Consider the following 22,393-nt stretch of genomic DNA (forward strand, 5'->3'; position numbering starts at 1 on the left):
GCATCGCACACACATCTATACACATCGAATCAATGAGTCACACACACACCAGCACGACACTATTTTGCATCCGAAGAACAAATAACACAAATAGAGAAGCAAAAAACAGATCGCATGGATGTGCAAATAAAGCAAATTGTGCAGTATAAATATCGGAAGCGGAGCAGCAAAGCAGAAAGTAAACAAAATACTGCTTGATTTTTTTTCTAAGCAAGATAGTAATAATTTTTTTTTTTTTTGGGAATTATTATTTAGTACCCTCTTTGGTTCTTGAGTTTTTTATGCATTTTTTCAAGCAAATGTCGCCGCAAATTGAGCGCAGCAAATCAAACTCTAATTAAACACATTGTGATTTGGCGTGTTTGCATGAAAACCGTCTGGGTTCTGAGTTCTGAGTTCTGGGTTCTGGTTCCATATAGAGGTATGTAGGTATTATAATGGATCCGCTGGAGAGCGCGGGGTTTACGAGTCTGGCATGGCGTCGTTCGGTTCGAGTCATTATACACGTGTTTGCTGCAGCAGGTCGTAAATTAACATTTTGCTAAATAATTATTTAGAAATGCTGAAATGTGTAAACGTTTTTACGATAGCACGACTGGGTTATTAAGAGCCTGCAACCAATTGACCCAGTTAGTGCAGCTACATTTACTTTTAATATATTTATAAATTATGTTAGTTAGACAGACTTACTTAGAAATAAATCAATATAAATAAACACCTCAAATTTGATATAGTAGACAAGATTTTGTGAATTTTGCCCACATGAGTGAGATTATAAATTCCGCGGAAACAATTATAAACAAATAATACTTCATATGTATAATTAAAAACTATGTGTGTAATTTAAAGCCCCACTTAAAATTCATTAAAAAGAAACGGTGCCCTTAAGTACATATGAATCTGTTCAATAAAAATTCGTGATTGTTTTATCATTTGATATTAATTCATTCAAGGTCCCAAACACGCCATTCTTGATAATCCAATCTCTGTATAGCTCTTACTTGACTTTCATTCATTGGCCGAAAAGTTTTAATATCAAACATGCGCCATATCTGCGAAACCGTCAATTTTGTACGGTTTTATAGAACAAGTTAACGGAAAATAAAAATTATATTGCGGGCGGCTTGGCTTATCAGTGAAAAAACTTGGCCAACAGGTTGGTTTGCCTGGCCGCTGACCAGACAATAAACATAAATTTCATATCAACAAGCAGACACTATTCAGCAAATGGAATCCGGTGCAAAGTTAAAGTTCAGTTCACTCGGAAATTAATTTACGTAATTAAAGTACTGGCTAGAGCCCCCCCCTCCCCCTGCGCTTTTGGCCTTATCATCACCCGGCACTTTGGACGGGAAATTCGAGTAGACCAAGAAGTGAAGTGAAGAAACAGCAAACGCAGCTGACGTCGTCGCCTGGCCAAACATGTGACCTCGCTGGCCAAAAAAAGGGGGCGGTAAGAACGGCAAAACAACAAGCAATGAAGACGCGTCAGCAATCGCGGAAATTTGATTTCCATTTCGATTGTTGTCGTAGGCTAAGGCCAAGGTGGTAAAAATTCGTATTAATCCATACGCCAACGCGGCGTATGCGCGATATCCAGAGGAATCTCAGCTAGAAAACGATGCGCACGTGTTGCAGCCAACGGTCTTGCCCCCGTTGATGAGCTCCAATGTTTGAGCTGTGCGCCGAGGGGGCGGCTGGGTGGTGGGACGGAAATGGTTAGGCGGTGGGTGGTTGTTGGTGGTGGGCGGAGGTCTTAGTGGGCGGCAGGGGGAAGCCGCCAGACAAGCTGCCTTCAGCAAAACACGAAAACACAAGCGGTTTGCGCTCTCTGGCGCTGTGAAGAGAGCGAAAGCTTTCGTCAGCTTTCCGTTTCAGTTGCACCAAAGCAGCCGCCAGGGGGCGCCAGAGCTTTTATTTTACAATGGGACAAATTGGCGCATTTATGATTTAAAAATAATGTCGCTGTAAGCTCATTTAGAAAGTTAGAACTAAGTAAAATTTCCTTAAATAATACATTTTTAGATAATACATTTTTAATATTACATTTTTAAAATAACTTTTATATAAAGTACATAATATACAAAAGTAAAATGTATTTTTATAAAATATTATTATAGTGTGAAATAATTAAATCCGCCATATAGGCGGTACTTAATAATTTATTGTCTGCTGAACTCGTTAATAAACCCAATCAGTACAAAAATTAACGTAACAGTTCAGGCAAAAAGCACATTTACCCAAAAAACTCACCAATAAGCTAGCGTAAATTCAAATTGCTTTTTTGTGCCCAAAAAATGTTGCGCTCGCCTTCGTTTATTTATAGTTTTTATTTTTCATTCAGAAAATGTCAATGGTTGACAGTTGCACGTTGCCGGCGATAGATGGCGTTATATCTCCAAAATCATGAAATGGCATGAATTTTGAAATGTGTCCAACGGAAAAAATTAAAGCAGCTGCTCCAAATCTCAAATTGTAATATTTGAACTAACAACAAAATGTTCTGTACAGATCCACCCACTCCTTTAAATTTATTCACGTATTTAGTTTTCATTTCATTTAGTTTTTTGGGCTCACAAGAATTTCTAGACACTTTGTCTTGTGACAGTTCTAAATGTGTAAAACATTGCTTAAGCCCAAAATAAAATCAAAGGCATTCTCCACGCGCGTTGCCTTAACTCGACGTAGTCTGCCCACTGCCTAAAAATATAATTTTCATATTTAAATATACATTTCGATACTTTACCCAATGAATTTTCCGTTCTTTGTGAAAAAAAAACTCAATGACGGTTTCCTGCGTTTCGCTCTCAATAAGCTCGTAATGGAAATTAACCCTTTGTTGTCAGAAATGATGCAACCGGGTTTTCAAATTGTCGTTCACATGAAAACTACTTCGAACTAGTAAAAATGTTGTTTGCATGTACGTATCATTTGCCGCTTAACCCCTCTCTGCCCCACGATTTTAGCCCATGAGCGGCGTTAATTGAGCTCTTTATTGTTGTTCCTGCTCCAGCAATTTTTTTAATTTTTTTGTAATTGCCGGCGAGTGTTAATTAACTAAGCTGTCGGTTTGCATATAAAGTTGAAAGTGGAAACGAAATGTTTTGGTCTTTTATTGGGGCGGCATTGAAAAGGAAGATGTTGATTAGGAAGTTGTTTAAAAATCATAGTATTTTAAAAACATTTAAAACTGTATATCTAAGCCGTTTAGGTCTGACCCATTTCTGACATTTTTTATAGTCCAATTACAGTACGATTTAATTATACTTACAACTTTATTGTCAATAGAAACAACCAAAGGTCTTTTAAGCGCTTACTCACCTGGAAAGAAAACAAAAACAGAAAATATGAATAAAAATTACAATTATATATGAAGTATTTTATATGTAAAAGAATAGATGTAGAATATAAAGAATATATGTAGATATATGTCTCGATTTAATCAACGAGCACCATGTTCACTTTTATGTTGAAATGAGAAAATGCAGAAAAGTGAGAAGAGAAGAAAATGGGAGAGCGCTTAAAGCAAATAGCAATCAATGGAAACATTAAATGCACTTGTCGCAGATGCCAAGACAATTTCTTCATATGCATACGAAAATGAAACAATTTGAAAACCGCTGCACTCATAGCTTTTCTTGCATTTTTGACACTTTTCCAAGTAATTAACCGAAAACCAGCCTCCCCAACAGCGGCCATTGAGAAACCATTTAAGCGAGTGGAAAATATATGTGTATTATATTTTTTATTGATTTAGCTGCGGTGGAAATTTAGTTGAGCACTTTTGTTGGCTCATTAAGTGGGCAAACATATTTTTGCAATTCGCATCCAGCAGTCAGCATTTTGGTGGCCATTTGGCAGATGATTAGACGAATGCACATACCTCATACGCCCTGTTCGCCATATGCAACATTTCACAGTAATAAATCTGCCCCACTTCCACTGCCAACGCGCCGTAAATGCAATTTCATCTCTGATCAAAGGCCAAATTGAATTTTCTATACCATTTTCCCCAGCAGGCAGAGGCAGGAATTTCGGAAAATTCTGAAACATATTCGTCCACATCCATCAGACAGTTTCGCCGCCTTCAAATTTGTATTTGTATTTCTCAGTTTTGTTTTCGTTAACTTTGAGGCAGGTGTATTGTATTTACTATGAGTGGGCGGCATGCCATTTGGCCAGCGGCAGTTTGTTGTTTTTTCCCTCAAATACTTATATTTGCTTGTTGGGCCATAAATCCATGGGGAATTGTTAAATGAATTAGCTAACTAAAAATTAATTGGTTTAAATCGTTTAAAACGTCAATTGGACTCAGTTGATTCGAGGTTCACTGAGCTTTAGTGTTTGTGTTGTTTTAGCATTTTCTCGCCAACTGCGAATCGATTCCAACACTTTCCGCCAAACACTGGCATTTTTCCTTGGTTTCTTTTTATTCGTAAAGCCAACAATTGCTTTGATTTCCCACCCATTTTCCGGCCAACGAAACCGCAACTTAATTGAAATGAAAACCAAATTTTAATGAAGCAAACCGTGAAGCGACAACCGGCAGACTGATGGAAATGGAAATGTGGGCGGATGCCGAAGGACCCAACTTGGGGGTGGAATTTTCATTTCACAGTTTTTCTTTTGTTTTTTTTTTCCCCCACCCGCAACCCCCTTTTTATTCTGGGCCCTACATTGTCGCTGTTCACGTTGCTACTTTAAGTGTTTTTTGTTTGCAGTTTTCCGTCTGTCAGTATTTCCTTTTCTTTTTTTCGTATTTTTTTTTTTTAGTTTTTTGTTTTTGTCTTTCAATGAATTGAGTGGGGCACACACTACTTACACACCACTGCAACACCACCGACCGCCCATTTCCGCCCCTCGTGGGCAGCCATGAATCGACTTTCATCAAATGCAAACCGTTTCACAGTCTCTTATGCAAATTTTCTTTCATTTTTTTGCAGCTCTTTCAATTTGCAATTTAGTCTTCCCTTTTTTTTGTCTTCTTTTTTTTTTTTTTATGCAGTGGCCACTTGCCGAATGCGTTTGCATCTCGCATTTTGATATACTCTAGCCGAGGGCAGCAGAACTTTGCCCAGAAGTCCGCCTCTTTCACAGAACTTGGCACTTAGTCGATGTCCGGGCATTTGTCAATCTGTCTGGATGTGTGCTTAAGACATTAGATACATTTAGATACATTTAGATACATTTGCTGTAATTCGCTTTTTGTATCTCACGATAGCTATTCCACCTATGTATATTTCCACCTGCATATTTTCCACCTGGATATTTTCCTAATGTAGTATTTTTCTTAAGTGAAATACAAGCTTATTACCAATTCTGATTGCGTTTCCTAATTTTCTCATCTTCATTTCGATTTAGTTTCGTATTTTTTGCTCTCAAGAGCTATACATTTACATTATTATATTGCTTGTCCGGTGGAAAAGTAAAAGTTTCCTGCTACTTCCTCATATTTGCACAGCTAATTAACGAAATATGTCGATTGCTATTTGATTTGAACCCACCCCCCCGAAACCCCCCACCACTTAACCCCTTTGTGGCACCACCCCCCCTTTATTTTGTTCATCCTCTCTTTGTTTGCTCAACAAATTAAGTCAATTTTTTGGCAGCTGCTTCTGCTGTTGTTGGCTTAAATTAATGCATGTCGCTCGGTACTCGCCTCTTCTCGGCGTGTTAATTGAATAAAAAGCATGTGCGCCAATGGCCAGAGGGGCGGGGCATTTGGCTTAGAAGTACGGCACACACTACACTACTGGGTGTATGTACCACTGGGGCCAGCAAAGAAAACAGCAGTGAAATAGTTGAGCACGCCCAGCAGCTCTCAAGTGAGCAGGTTCGCATCTCCACATACACACATAAGTTCGCCAGCTGTGACCCAAGACTGCTACACCTTGCCACCGCTCACCTGGTCAGCACTGAGAAAAAAACAGCCCAGCTACAACTGATTTTATGCCTTGATCTACCAATAGCATTCAAAAGTGTTCAACTGATTTATACAAAAGATACATATTGAGCCATATGCATATCACATTAAAGATGTTTTATACTTGATCATTTTTCTTGATAGTTTCTAATATATTTCCCAGTGCATTTGGGTGAAGATTCCCTCGCCTTACCACCTGAACCACCAGGTATCCATAGCCCGAGCTCAGCTTTCTGTGCATCTAATAAACGCAAATTGACAACGAGCAGCGAGGGAGATGAAAGATGATGAACTGGAGGGCAGGAGGATGGAGAACTTGGGATGGAGCAGCGAGCAGTGAGCAGCGAGCATAGTGGAACAACACTCGTGACACTTTAATCTGGCGGATAGGGTAAATAGACAAAGTAGTCATCAAGTCGGGCTGAATTCCCCCAGCGTCGACCACACAATGAGATAAGCAAACGGGCCTGACTGTGCAAATATTACATATATCGAGGTGTCAAAACCGACACATCCACCACTATTATAAGAACAATGTAAGTCGGACTTTTCGATCATGATGATGATGATGTAAAGTCAAATACTGGCTGTCATGCCGATGATCTAAGGCCCAGTTTCTTTAAGATATTAGCGGTGTATAGAAATGCATCATCAAGTTGGATTTATGACTGGCAAACTATATACAGTGTGTTTATATATGGAGAAAATGCATTTTAAATGATGAATTCAATTCGTTGACTAATTGGCATACATATAGTAGCTATATTTCAATTTAATGGCAGATAAGAAACAACCATTTTTCTTGTGCTGCATAATCCCAGTCAGCCATAAATTAATCTTGTGATTGTGTCAAAATCCCTATCCATCACTTTAATTATATATGACCCACATAAAAAAAACATGCTTTATACCCCCGATCATAAAATGCCCATTTAATGGAACGGCTAAACTTAAAAATCTAAAAACTGATAGCTGATAAGCTGAAGTCAGGCGAGACGCCACAAGTATTCGAATCGGGTTTTATTTACGATCCCTACAACGTCAAAAAATATCCCATGGATAAGGTGAGTTGTAGTGCTGGTAATTCCATAAATTATTCCATGATTATCTTCTTCAAATTGATTGGCCATAAATGTGTCGTGAAACGTATCTGTGGCCAGGGAAATTGTTCGATTATAATCGCTCTAATGATTTTCTTTGCCTTTGCTGCCAGTGTATTGCTGTATAGTGCAACACCTCGTTCGCAGATCAACCTTTATTGTTCATCTCATCTCCGGCCGTTTATTGTTCATTTTCATTTTCATTTTCCCGGCCCAATTTATTGGCCCCATGCCAGGAGGCGGCATTCTCCTGCTATTGTATAATGTCCATATCTCTATATCTATATCCATAACCATAACCACATGTGCACACACATTTATACATATGTATACGGTGTAATCAGCTTGTGTCTGAATTCTGCTGCTGAGTGTAATCAAGGCAATCACAAACAGCAACATGTTCACACTTTATTGCAGTTGAAAGAAATTTTCTAAAATTTATTTCGCTTCATTTACCTCTAATATTTTATTATATTGCTTTAAGTTTGCAACATTTTTTGTGTCACTTTTCTTGTATCACTTTTATGTATTTTGCGGAATTTATATGGGCTTCGGTTGACATATATTTTTGATGGCGGATTAAGTTGGAATATACAAATTAGTCAGGGACATTTTTCCTAACCGAACTGCGTCACTCAGTGATTTATGAAGCGAGTTGGCAAAGTTCTGGTTCAACGATTTCTATAACTTTAGGGAAGGTAAGTATGTCAAAATACACTAAAGAATTATTAATTTCCACTTTGCAAAAATCCAAAAAAAAAACTATATTTCATCCAAAAAAATGATTGATGGTGTACTTAAACTTTAAGTTCCACATTCCACCAAATAAAAATAGTTTTTACTGCACAATTTTCGAAAAAGTATTACTTTGCGGCAGCTACCGCAAGCATTTATAATTTCCTTCCATAAACTTCTGTTCTTTTATTTTTTTTTTTGGCCGAAACACCAAACAAATTGGGTTCATTTCTGGTAGCCAGCAAAATGTTTCAACTTCCGCCGCCCATTCAATCTTATCAAGCGTCCTTGGCTGGCGCAGTCCAAAAACTTTTATTACCACCTCCCCAACAATTTTGGGGTTTCGTCAGCAGGAGTATAAAAATTTGATGATTACCACCAACAAAAAAATAAAAACAAATTTATATTTAAGATGTTTAAATGAGGAATTCCTACATTTAACGGTGGAAAAATACCTAAACATTGGTAGACAATGGGAAAAAAGGAGAAAAATCAGAAGAAAAGCGCACGAAAAATTATGAGAAATGAATGACGTCTAAATGTTCGCGAAGGTTAAGACAAATGGCACATGTTGTCGCCCATTTTCATGGGGGGTTGGCCAAAAGTCTTAAGAGTCATTCCCTCATTCCGCTTTTCATGCCATGAAAAATTGAGCCAAGATAAATAAATCCAAAAAGGAAAACAAATGCGTTAACAAAAGCCAAGGAAAAGAAATCAAATAGAAATGGATATAAAAGCGTATGACTCATTTGCGTTTTTCTATTTTTTGTTTTTTTTTTTTTTTGGGAGTGTGGCAGATGTTTTCGAACAAATTCGTTGAAATTTTGATGGGCTAAAATTTCATTCTGATAATTGCGTTTAGCATTTGACTCTTTAGGCATAGCAAAGGTGTATCTTCCTCAAGGTGTTCCCCCCAATCGCCCGTATCCCTTGATTTTAGTCTTTTAGTCTTTTGGTCTAGGTAAAAATGTAGCTATAGTTTTGTGTGCACTTCTGGCCAAGAGCCAAGGCGTCTGCCATCTTGATAAAGTGTTGGCCAAAAAACGTACGCCACATTAGTGGCAGACTATGTACATTCCCCCTGGCAACACACGTCTATATATGTAGGTATATATGTGTATATATGTGTATGTGTGTGTATATGGCCATGTATGAGTTACTAGAAGAAATAGAAATGTCATTTGACAAAAGCGAATGCACGAGATATTGCAGAAAGCACAGATCGAAGGGGTATATATGTACATATGTATGTATATAAGTGGTTCTATGGGCCACACAAAATGTCAAACGAATGCAAGCCAAACTAATTGCAGAGCGGGCCAACAACGAGAGCCAATGCGATAGCACACCAAATGTAATGACTGGCATACCTTTTCTTTATTTGGGGAAATGATTTGGCATATAAACACTGTGTTCAAAAGGTCAATGTTTGTGGAGGGTAATCAAAACCAAATGCTTACACCCGTATTGTTTAGACAAATGTGATCATTTAGTATTCCATATATCCTATTCCATATATTCTATTCTTTTAATCCTATATCATATATTCTATTCTTTAATTCCTATTCCATATATTCTATTCTTTAAATCCTCTTCCATATATCCCATAAATTAATACCTATGATCTATGTCTTGGCTAGCTGAAAGTCAGGGCAAAAGTGTAACCACCCAAAGGCTTGTGCTAAATATGGACGGCGCTTTAAATATTTGATAGAAATAACTCCAACTAATGCCTCGACATGTACTCCCCGTGCAATCTTTGGCTTAATGGCCAACAAATTGTTGCTTTGACCTGACTCAGCTTGACCATATTTACTACCAACCACCTCCCCCTGTCATACAACCCACATGATGACCTTATATACAATGCATTGTAAGCGCTGCCACAATCGCAACTTCGGTCACGCACATAAAGCTGTTTCACTCAGACCCACTCACAACAAATTAAAGCTCAATTTGCCTTCGTTATAAACTAATCAATTTTTTACAAGCCCCTTGCTCCCTTGTTGTTGCAGCAACAACAAAAATATATATTGAAAACTTGATGGCAGGATCAAAAGTAGAGCAGTCCAGCAATAAATGAGATTGGATACACATTTTTAAAGAGCTTCGTGTTTGCTTCCACAAACTGACTCGAGTTTTGAGGAGCATTAGGTTTGATGGTGTTTTGATAATGTGGAAAGATAGAAAGCTGAAGAACGAGAAATAATATCCATAAAAAACTATTGATATTGGATACCAAGCTAAATCCGTTTGGTATTTTTGTTTAATTTCCAAGTATTCCTAGTTTTTCTTTTATTGCGGCTGGTCTTTTTGCTTTAAGGCCAATAATCTTTTGTTTATATGAACGTACATAAATGGCAAAGTAAACTTCAAGCTGAAAGCCAAATTATTTATAATATCTTTGCACCAGCCCCCCTTTTTATTATTAAGCAATATTTTCCTTCAAAGTCTGTGATTTTTGCTTGATATGGGTTTTTTGGTGATAAAAATTGCAACTCCTGCGATTTGATTTATCGTAAACAATTATTGATAAAGTACATATATCTACAGACAGTCAGTATCCAAGGGACTATAAATTGTTTGTGCAATAAAAGCCGCTGACAAACGAAGTCTCTATGACAAATGAGCCGAGAAAGCAAATAAAATTTCAATTCAAGCAAGTGCGATTATTAAGATCGATGTGTGCGCTTTTGAAAGGAAAGATAAGCGTAAAACACGGGCCAAATAATAGCTAACCAATAAATATGAAACAATTGAATCTATCATAATTTTCAGGAAGTTGCAATCATATCAAGTTATGGGTAATCTAAGAATGCTCAAGGCACGACCTGGCCATTTGCTATATCTATCAATATTTATACAAATATAAAATACTCTTACGAAATTCGTAGAATGCTCATAACCGTATCAACACTCCCGGCCATAAAAAAGCCCATAAAAATGCAATTCTTTTGGCGAAAGTGATAAGAGTAATGGAATGCTAACTCCTTTGATCCGTGAGTTAACATTCCAAATAACCAAATAACGAAAGTGAATGAGTAAAAACCTTGATATCGATCAATTTCCCGTATTAAATACTTTTTATTGTGACATTGTTTTTTGGTCGATTTAAGGTCGAAAGCTTATCGCAGTTGCCAAGGACGGAGTGGCTAAAAATATGTTAAGTAGCAAAATGGCTTAAAAAGTTGAAAATATAATTATAGTTACAGCTAGCTGAAAACAATTGATAATTGCGTCAGCAGCAGCCGCCTCAAAAATAAAAGGCTAATTGAAAGAACTAGCCAAGCAGAGAAAAGCACACACACACACACACATTCTATGTAGCAAAGCAAAGCGAATTTTCCAAAAATATGTTTGTGCAATTAAAAATAAAACGAACGAATGGCAAAAGATATGCCGAGAATGAAAACAATTTTAAAAGGTAAATTAAGCTAATGGATGTTTTTTCGGGGGTGGGCGGTACAAGGGGCTGGGGGCGGGGCAATGAGGTTGTCTGCCAAGACGCTCCAAATTGCAATTACTTGTTGCAGCAATTTTCATTTATTTCGTTAGCTAATTTTAGTCTCACTGCCCATTTCCTTGGATTTTCCTATTTTCAAAAGCAAATCATTTTCGGCACTGAGAAATATAAAAATGTTTACTATTTTCCCTCAGTTCAAAATGTTTATTTGAATTCATTTCTCATTTTTCACTCCTTCTTTTTTGCCCATTCTATCTTTCGTTATTTGCCTACATTTTTTTTTTTGCTCTGTTTCAGTGCTCATCGTTCGGCACATGATCAGCGGTCTAAACTACGTCAGCAAACCAACAATAAAAAAAAAAGAAAAAAACTGATTATGTTAAAGGAAAATCTGAGGTAAATGTGTGATTTGCGTTGACCCGCGAGAGATCTGATTAGGAAAATGTGCTCGGAAAAATCAGCTTTAGGCGTCTTTGATAGTGTGGTATTTTTTATTTTTATTATATTATATTTAAATAATCTCTACGAGGGTAATTTGTCAAATGTCAAGATCTGGGTGACAACGGTGCGTATGATTAGGCTTATATGGCAAACACCTATTTAAGTAACCTTGAAAGGGGAAATGAATTTATGGCTAACAAGATTGTAAGTCGTTTGTGTTTCTATTGAAATTATTCTCATATGAATATTGGGTTAATTTACTGCTCCTTTTCCTTTAAATTTACTGCTCTTTGCCCTGATTTTCCAGCTTATCCTTGACTTCATATTACGCATTCGCCCCGTGTGTCCATCATAACTGCAATTTCATCACACCGTCGAGCTATTGCTTCGTGTCACACTTTATTCAACGCTAAATGGCCAACTTTGTTTGCCCAATATTTTTCATTTCCATTTTGTTAGTTGTTAAACTGAAACTCGTGATTGAGTTTAACTAATCGCAGAGCCAGTCTTAACAATTTGCGCACGCTTTCGGCCAGGGGCAAGAAAAATAAGGCAAGAGCCCCCTTGTTTTCTTAGTGTTAGTTAAAACAGCAAGACGCTAACTCGGCATAAGATGCTTTAGTTTAGCTTACGATTTTCTTGGATAATGAACGGGGGCAGGGGGAGGGGGCCTAAAAGAAATGGGTGATAAAAGACAGAGGAGAGAGAGAGTGGGAGTGGGAGTGGGAGTGGGAGAGCGAAAGCCTGGCATTACCGGCTCAAAAAAGACAATAACAATTACAAGCCCAAATGAAAACAAAAACGTAAGTGAATCTCGCAGCGATACACTCAAAGACATGACGCGCATGTCTCTCCCCTTTTGGAGACTTTTCTCTTTTCTCTCTCTGTCTCTCTCTCTGCGTCTCTCTGTGAGCAAGTCTCTCTCTTCATATTCCACACACTGAGTGTGTGTGTGGGCGTCGTATTTCGAACATGTCCTTCGAATTTCCGGGTTTTGCTACTTTGACATTTGCAACATGCTACGCCTGGCTAACAGCAAGAAGCAGAACAAGTCAGGGAATATCGTAGGGGCTTGGAGAACGGTGGCCTAAAGGGGGGGCGGCCTAAAGGGAAGCCTAAAGGGGAGCTTAAACGGTGGATTTCGGGCACTATATAGTGGCAAAACATTCTTCGTATACGAGCATTTTTCAGGCCCCAGCTGGTTCGGCTTCGGCTTCTGCTGCTGCTGCTGCTTCCTGTTTACAACCAACACATGTTCAACTCACGGCTGGACTGGCGAGGGGTGCAGGGGGTGGAGGACAGTACAGGACGAAAGGACAGCATTCCACAGTGGAAATCTGTGCAATGGCGGAGTATTTGCGGGGGTGGCGGATCATCAAAACTCTATATAGGTCTGTGTGTCTTTTGTGTGCCACATGCCGCCTGCCGCCAAGCGGGGTTATTTCCCCCTTGTACTTTTGTCGATTTTTAGGCATTTCGCGAACTTTTATTTCTATTTCCCATTTCCCGTTTTCCGTTTCTACCATTTGCTTATTCTTCTGTATGCTTGTGTCCTTTTTGACGTCATCGTGGCAAACAAATGAAGTCAACATTATTTCATTTATGGATTTTGTTATTAATGTTGCACGAACTGTGAATGTTTTAGTGCCTGCTGTCGATGTGTGTTGCTGTTGCTGTTGTTATTTTTAGTGCTCAATTTTGCTGCCTTTCGGCTTTCGTGACTGTTTTCCAACTTCCTGGCAGTTTGTTTTGTGTGCCACTCGGCCTCCTCCTGTTCTTGTTGTTGTTATTTTTGTTGTTGTCCATCATTTTGCCAACAGAAATTCCGGCGGCAACGCCTACGAGCAACTTTAAGAGCACATAAAAAAATGTTTACTCAGGGCTCGTCTTAATAAATACATTTCTTTGGGGGTGCTATTGTTTTTGTGAATTTCAACAGATATATCTAGTATTTAAATTGAGCGAGTACTTTTTTTTAGGTTTTTAATAAAAATCCCGATACTTTACATTAACAAGGATGCCCGATTTCTTTCAGTGCCACCGAACTCAACAAAACTGAAGCCGAAGTCGGCGGGCGGCAAATGCCAAAAAGTGTTGCCCGCTTTCAGGCGCCGCCAAGAGGATACGTATACGTCTAGTTATCCGTGTGTTAGTTTCGGATTTAAGTTACTGTACCACGAATTTTGTGTGAGTGTGCGCTCGCTTTGTGGTATTTAACCTTAATTTGATTCCTTTCTTCTGCCATTTTCCTTCTGCTCATTTTTTTGGTTTTTTTCCTGTTTTTTTTTTTTTTGGTTGAATTGCTGCCTTTGCCAGGTACAAAAAGTTGCCGACGTCCTTGCTGCGGATGATAGAGAAAGGTTGGCATGGCCAAATGCCAACGAATAATTTCCTACTTTACCATTTTTTTTGTTTAAATGGCAAGTCAGCGAAAATTGATTAAACATTTGCACTCACACTTTAAACTGAAGATATGAATGGTAGTGCTGCAGATATGCGATTATGATATGCATCGCGATCTTTTTAAAATAGACATGGCAAACATATTGTTTGACCGCAATTTTGTGGGAACAACGAAAAAAATTACCACCAGCTGCTTGGCATGACAAATTCGCACGCCAGCATTTTTCCCTGCTCAGTTTAGTTTTCCTCAGCTGCACTTATTGCCAGTGCACACATATATGTACATATATTTTTGTATATTTATGAAAATATTTTTCACACTTTGTAGACAGTTTTGTTTGATAATTCTGGCATGAGCTTTTCACACATCTCACTTAATAAAAATTGCAAAAATGCATGGCTGTTTTTTGTTACCTTAAGTTTTGCAGCCATTCAAAGCGGCTTTTTCAATTAAAACTTTTAATCGCATCAAACCAAGTCAATGAATCAATGAGTTCGCCAAACTTTTCTACCAAGCAAAGATAACTTTATAAGTAAAATTCTATTCATAGTTTAATGCATTTCTATCATCATCTTCACAGCTTTGTGACATGCATGCAAAATGCACCCAAAATGAGCGGCTAATCAATCTGATTACGTGAATATTGATTCACATTAGCGATCAATTGACGACACACAATATGCCTTATGTCATTGAAAAAAAAAATTCTAGATTAATGATTAGCTGCTAATTTGCAATCAATATTGATGGGGGGCAGAGCACAAGGAGATAGTCAATCCCTGCCACTTGTTTATTCGGTCAAACAACAATTTGAGCTGTCATTTATTTATGCCAATTGCCGGCGCTTCGTTTTATGCAACATTGACATGCAAATCGAATAAAATATAATTGCCCATCAGCTCGAAAAAGACAGCGTGGTTATAGAACAACGACGAGACGAGAGACGAGAGACAAAAGACGAGATACACATGGCTCTAGTAGATAGCATTTTAAATTCCACTTGAAATAATGCATTCATTTGCTTTCATAATTCAATTGGACGGCACTAAAGGTGCTGACGAGCTATTATGTTGCACTTTATAGTTTATTTAACTGCATGAAATGAATACGAAATAAGTGGTTAAATGTTTATCCGTTAAGTGATTTTGCTTGGCAGTTTCTGTTGATATGCAGATGAATCTAAAGAACACATGCAATCTGCTAGAGTTAAAAAGGCTAACTAAAACTTAAACTACCAAGACGGAAAGTTCTCATTAATCTCTGGAAATCTCTTGAAACCATGCATTATTTAATTAACTATACAATGCCATCTAAGTAGCTTCTGAGGTTTTCCCAAGTATATGACTTGGATACAGCTGGAATCGGGCGAATAAATCCCCTCGAAACCGACCACTCGTCCAACTTTGAATTGGATCACCAGCTCATCAGCTAGATACAAATCAAATGCCTTTGCTTATCAGAGGAACTAAACCAACTTTTGAGCTTTGTACTTGACGGCGGCACACGCAGCTATATGCTTTTATTGTCCTACACTCGAAGAATTTATGTGAGCCGGCGAGTGATTTGTGCCAGACGAACGACTCCATTTCTTTGCAACTAAGTCCGGCAATCTTATCTCCTTCCCTTGGGCAGTTTGTTCATGTAAGATTTTGTAGTTTAGTGCAGCTTATCGCTCACTTGATTTTACCCTGCGACCCTCTCAATTGGACTTGTTACACTGCCCAAAAATGCTTGCATATGTAAGATAAATTCATTAAAGTTATCACAGTTAGATCTTTGTAATCAAAGTAATCTCTTACTAGGAAATACTATTTCAATGTCATGCACAATCTTCTTTTAATGTGAAAAACTTGTAATTTGATTTGGAAGTCGATTGAAAATTGTTTCTGTGCATTCAACGCTCTTCACACTTGCCCCTGGCTATCTGCAGCTTATCAGCCCGCTTCACCCTCTTTTCCGATGTTTATTTTGCCGTATTTAACTAGTGTGTTTTATAAAGTGAATTTTTCCTTTTTTTTTTTAATGCGGTAATCAAATGCTTGTGAACACACGACATCGCTTCGATGATAAGAAGTAAGAAAAATTAAGAAAAAAAAAAGACGCTTAACTACAAAATATAGAGCAACACCTTTACATTTTGTACAACAATAAATTAGAAAAAAAAACGTTGAATACAAAACTTTTGGCCAGACAGAAATGGTTTTCATACAAGTGAGTGCTCGGGTTTCCGCTTATTGATTTATGGAAACAACTTGAGTGCCATATGAAAGGGGATACTTGGGCCCGCTTTTCATTATGCTGACCGATTATGACACTTTTTAATGGAATTTTCTCGTTCTGCTTTTATGCTATTGATTTCTGGTTACGTTGCCGTCGGCCAAGTGGGCGTTTCTCTGTGGGCGGGACTGATGTAAAACCAGCAAAAATAAAAAAAAAATTGCAATAGCACACAAAAATGGCAAAAATAAGGGAATTAAAAAGCTTTCCGAATCGAATTCCTTCCCCACAGATGGGTTTTTCATTCCACATGCTGGTCAAGACCAATTCCTTTCTGATTCCTTTCTTATGCAAATGTCTTGGAACAGATTTAAAAGGGTTAAAGTGCGGGTGAGGATAGAGGCAGACACTAATGCTGAATCGATGGTACTGCAAAATTGCTGTGTAATTGTTTGGAAAAAGAAATTGCAATCGAAGTACAACGCAAAGTGGGTAACAATTGCAGAAAAGTAAGATGAACGACGGCCTTGAGATGGTAAATAAATGGCACCCGCAGGAAAATATATCTTTAAGATTTGGTATCTTCTAGATATTGATCAATTTAAATATGGAGAAATCCCCATAGTGGCTATAAATATTTGAAGTACTTTAAAATACCTATGCTATATACATCTTTACAATAGAATATACAGTTAAATCAAACAACCTCTGATTACAAAAATTACATATCATTTTCCAGGCGCCCCAAATCTCTGTAATCTCGTAAATATTCCATTAGAAGACTAAAATGCCATAGTTTAGTCCGAAAAAATTCCTACAGACACTTAAAACTAATTATGCTCGACAATTCGATTGCTGGCCCAGATTGCTCAATGGGTTAAGGTTTTGATAACACTGTCTCGCTGTCCGGCAGTTGTGGAGGGGGTTAATCGAGGCGGTTTGGGGGCGGGGTCGGGGTCGGACCACGTTCAATGTACCTCAATGACCCCACAACCACGAGTGCTACATGCGACACCCGGTTGAGCATTTTCTGTACCCTGTACAGTGTACACTTTAACCTTGCGACAACCCTCAGCTCGATTTCTCGTTTTCCCCTCCTTGACTCGCCGCTCACTTGCGGGTTAATAGCCTTATCAATTTTGATTTGAGCCGCACTTCGACATGAAGCAATAGATAGATAGATAGATAGATACTTGCATTACTGCCCTAATGCAGAGCATTCGAAATCGCTACACAAATGGGGTCATCCTGTGGCAAGCATCTCCCCAAAATTAAGCCCACTCCCAAAGCCATCAAATTGATTTATGTTCGGGAAGACATGAAAAATGTTTGGGTTTTACTTTAAACATTATTTTGCTATTAATTTGGATTGGGGTTATGCGAAACGTGTCCAAATCTGCTGCCTGCCACCCCAAATAGCTCCCCAATTCCCCCCATTATTTTGCATATTTCCGGACGTGCGATGACCCAATCACAGAATAATTCGTATTTTATGACTTGGCTTTTTTTAGGTTTTGTTGTAAATCGAGGGGTATTTTTCGTTAGTTTTCGAGTGGTAACAGATTGCCAGCACTTGGGAGGTAATGTTTTTTTTACTTTTAGTAGACAATATTTTGGAAAATTTTCAAGTATTTTCTGCATTTAATTGCGCCCTGTACTCACCATTAATGCCGCTGATCAGTGGGTAGTTACCATCACGGCCGCCAATTAAGTTTTTTAAACCAGTTTCGATCAGTGTTGGGGACGATCGCTCCCTGTCGCTCATTTTTTCATAAAAATTTCCGAAATTTTGTGATTATACACGAACAAAAAAATGTCTCGTTGCGGGTTTTTTGCTGGCCTGCAGATTGCTGTTGCTTTTCTCTCTGTGTGTTTTTTGTTTCTCTTTTTTTTATTTTTGTAGTATATTCTTGCAACAATAATAGTTATAATGATGTTTATCTCACAACAATAACAATTAATCAATTATTTAATTTATAACGAACGAAATTTGTATCTCACTTTGATGGTTATTTTTGATTTGGTTGCTTAGTTTAGTTATATGTTATGTTGGTTTTGTTTTTTTTTTTGTTTTTTGGATCACAATCGAAATTAATTTAATTAAACCTTTGAAAATATTGCACGTTTTCCGTTACGATTTATTGCTTTGTCTATATATATATACGATCTTTCTCTATAGATTTTTACATAGATATTTTGTATACGTATAGAGATGTATGTATATAGATATATTTGTATATTATTACTTTTCTGTTGGATTTTTGTTATGCTGGCTATAAATAAAGGCACCGCGAATTCATTCAACAAGATTTTTATGTTTTAACAACAACTTTTGCGAGTACAACAAGAAATGTTGGGTGTATTTATTCGTTAAAAACTAATTCATGTGGCTGTTTTTAAATGTACGTTTCGCTGACTTTGCGGTTATCTTTTTTTTTGTTTTTTTTTAGGTTTATTTTCGTGTAATTGAATTTGTTGTTTCATTGGCTAATTATGCTATTTTTATAGCGCTTTTCCTGCTGCAAATGCCGAATGCGTTTGGTTTTCTCTAGTTGCTGTATTTTATTTTGCTGTGGCTTTTCTATTTTGTTTTTCCTCTGCGTTTTTATTTTTTCCTTTTTTTTTTTTTGTTGTTCACAGTTTTCAGTTTCAAAAACGTTTAAAGCTGAAATTTGTTGTTAGGCTTTTTCGCTTTTTCGCTTTTATTTTTGTGGCGGCACTAAAAATAAAATCAATTGCTTTTTGGTTAGAGTTCTGCTTGGCTTTCTATATATATATTTATATATATTCCGTGTTACATATATATGTTGTAGGTATGTGATATCTTATTGTACAGTTATAAAGCACTAATATGGCATTTGCAATAGTTGGTCGCCCGGCGTGCGACAGAGATGGCAGATTTGGTAAAGAAGAAGACGCTGCAGCAGCTTAAATTTTTTCCTTTTTTTTTAGTGAGTGTTTTTCCTTTTGGAGAATTTTAGGTATAGTTATGGGTGAGTGGGTGGCGGCGAGAGAGAGACGGCGAAATAGTAGGCGAAAAACGACGAGCGCCCGACAGGGAAAATCGATGAAAAATGTTGACAACAGAAACGCGAACAACAACACCAAAACACACACAAACGCACCGAAATTTAACAATTTTTATTACAATTTATAATTTGGTTTTTTATGTGGGTGAATTAATTTTATTTAATTTTTAAGGGCGTGTAGTATCCTTATATTTTTTTTGGTTGGTAAGAGGATTGAGTTTTCTTTTAGTTGTACCGTTTATGCGGTGCGTTCTTCTGGTATCCGCGTATCCGTGCGTTTGTATCTCAACGAACGACGCTCGACGTGTGAGTGTTTTAACGTGTGCTGCTGTTTTTACTGTAAAAATACGATTCGGCTGCGCTCGGCTCACTTCGTGTCGTATTGTGGGTGTAGTTGTGGCCGCTCTGCCGGCGTCGCTGTCGACGCAGAGCGCATGTGACAAGCGCCTACGAAAAACCGAATTTCGAAGTTCGAAAGGTCGACGGAAAAAAAAGTGAAATAGAAAGAGGCGCACGAGGATGCGGAAGTGGGGCCAACTCTACACCGAGTGGAGATGCATTTCCCGTATAAGAGAGAGCGGGATGGCGAGCGAGTGGAGAAATTGAGAGAGAGAGAGCGGCGTGTGAGGAGAGTGCGCGCAAGTCAGCTGATTGTTGTTTCTGTTTGTTTTACAATGCTTTTTGCACTATGAACATTACACTCACATTTCCCACAAAATATCTATGTACGTACGTTTGCATATATGTGCATATGTATATCGAAATCCAAGCAGACAAACTTACAAACACGCGCTAAATTTCGGGTTTTAAAATACACATTCGGATTTTTTAACTGTACACTTTATTCCAACTGCTTGGCAGTGACACGTGCTTTTTGCTTAGTGTCTTTAAGTTTTTAGCTAATTGTAAAGCTTTCATTATAGTTTTTCTGTGGTTTTGTTTAATAATTGTTCGCCAATTTTTGCTTGTTAGAAATTTCGATATAATTGTTTTTTTTTTTATTCTATTCTGTTATGTTTTTAGTGTGGCTTTTGTGGCGCTGAATGTTCAACTAACTTCTGACTGGCACACGCGCTCGTTTCGTTGCAAAGTGTAGAAACACGCCGCCTTAAACGAGAGAGATATACAGAGAGAGTGGCTAAGGGCGAACTCACAAATACACATACGAAATATGCTCAAATCACAGATACAAATACACGGGCGATTGCTCTCTCTTTTTTACCCGCGTGTTTTGGCTTTTCTTATTTTTGGCAAACTTTTTCGTTCAGCGCGCGCAACTTAAAAAATATATGCCAAATTAAAACTGATACTAAGATAAAGGTGCATTCAAACTGAAATTGATAGTTTTAACAAGCTTGAGCTTAAGCTCAAACTTTGTTATTCTCTTCCCAAGCGAACCGCCCAAAGCTTAGCTATTACACCGGAAAAAAAGTCAATAAATTTGAATTAAAACAAAATGGTTAGGCCAAGCTCGTTTAAAGAAATTTTCATTTTCAAATGACTAAAATAACACATGATAAATTATTAATTAGGTTATTTAAATTAGCTAATAGTATGGTTTTCTATTTACTAGTTATATATATTTATTCCATGCTTAAATATTAAAGATATAACATCCACTTTTAAACAAAATACTTTAATAAAATCTTTATGTCTTGATTATTTTCTCAGTGTATTCCTTCTAATTGCCTTCTAATCATTTGGCCGCTCACTTACACGCGCGCAAAACTTTTGGCATTTTCCACTGTGTCTCAAAGTTCATTTTTTTCACATTGCGTCTCTCTCTCTCTCTCTCTCTGGCGACTCTCTCAAAAAGTATCTCACGGATAGCCGGAGTATCTGAGAGATCGCTGGCGAGCCGGCCTGTGTGGCTCTGGGTGAATTTTTATTTATTTTGTTTCATTTTAATTTACTCATGCAAAAGTGTTGATTTTTTGTTCAGCTCTGCCTGGCTATTACGTCAATGGAACAAGAACGCTGACGTTTGTAGTTGTACATACGAATACGAGTATCTCTATCTGTATCTGTATCTTTGGTCGCGGCTGTAGATGTATCTGTATCTTTGGCACTGCGGCAACTACAGTGTTCATTTCAATGTTTTTAGGTTCTGTTCTTCTCTTTCTCTCCCTCTCTGATTTATCTGCCATTCGCGAGTTTATTTTTCACTATTTCGGTTGTATTTTTTTTGCGATTTATTTGTTTTTTTTTGTTTTGCTTTTTTTTTTTTTGTTAATAATTCTAACATGTATTTTGCGGCGACGGCGACGCCAGCAGCGCTCACGTGAGTTGATTTCATAGCTATGAAAACCTTTTTAATGTGTGGAAATTTTTGTTTGTTTTTTTGTAGTTGTTATTCTTCGTTGTAATTTGTATAAATAAACACAGAATTGTAGAAATGTGAATAGAGAACAGAGAGTACCGCGAAAATCAAGAATATTTTTGCATTTAACGATTTATGGAGGAGCGGGGTTTTAATTAGAACACCTTGAAATTGGTCTTCAAAATAGGAAGGGGATGACCAACATTCCCCAGGTGGCAAATTCTAACAAATAGAGCTCCATACTCTTCGATTAGAACTGTGGAAAAAAGAGTCTGCGCTGATAAGAGCTCACACTCAATTACTCAATTACTTGACGTAAACAAAATAATTAAAATGCGAAAAGCGCTCAACGATCCTACTTGAATGGTATTTATTGGCATATTTTGCAATTAATTGAGCTGTGCGTTCGTTTGAGCAACCCTTTAATCAATATTTAATAAGGAGAAGTATTTATCAAGGGTTGAAAAAATGAAATGAAAAAAACGTGAAGCTGAAATTACAACATGACACCCCATTAACCTTTTAACGTTATTATTAATATATATTATTAATGCAAACCAGTTGGTTTACAACTACTTGAATGGCTTTTATTTTAATTTTAAAGAGTTCATTCAGATAAAGCACTTTTTAATAATTATGACAGGAAATATGATAATATTTAAGTGCATAAATGATTTCTTGTATACCAAACGCAATGGTTAGCTTTTTACATTATGATTATTGGAACTACATTTTTGATACAAAATATTGTAATTACATAC

The 22,393-nt window shown here is 37.4% G+C and overlaps 1 protein-coding gene across 5 annotated transcripts in view; it reads right to left on the minus strand.

Moving 5' to 3' along the window:
- Positions 1-22,393, minus strand: part of LOC120450512 (hepatic leukemia factor) — a 55,487-nt gene that overhangs the window by 22,842 nt on the left and 10,252 nt on the right. The window contains exons 1-2 of one of the 5 annotated variants that reach the window (XM_039633580.2): positions 20,096-20,341; positions 17,946-19,002 (exon numbers count right to left, since the gene is read on the minus strand). The exons of 1 other annotated variant lie outside the window; for it this stretch is intronic. In XM_039633580.2, the coding sequence (XP_039489514.1) occupies positions 17,946-18,048 (103 nt within the window). In that variant the 5' untranslated portion in view covers positions 18,049-19,002; positions 20,096-20,341. Of the gene's footprint in view, positions 1-17,945; positions 19,626-20,095; positions 20,342-22,393 lie in introns of those variants that run through there. 3 more of the 5 variants (XM_039633584.2, XM_039633581.2, XM_039633582.2) reach the window with 3 other exon arrangements.

The sequence above is a fragment of the Drosophila santomea genome, chromosome 3L, assembly GCF_016746245.2.
Source record: "Drosophila santomea strain STO CAGO 1482 chromosome 3L, Prin_Dsan_1.1, whole genome shotgun sequence".
NCBI classification, from domain to species: Eukaryota; Metazoa; Arthropoda; class Insecta; order Diptera; family Drosophilidae; genus Drosophila; species Drosophila santomea.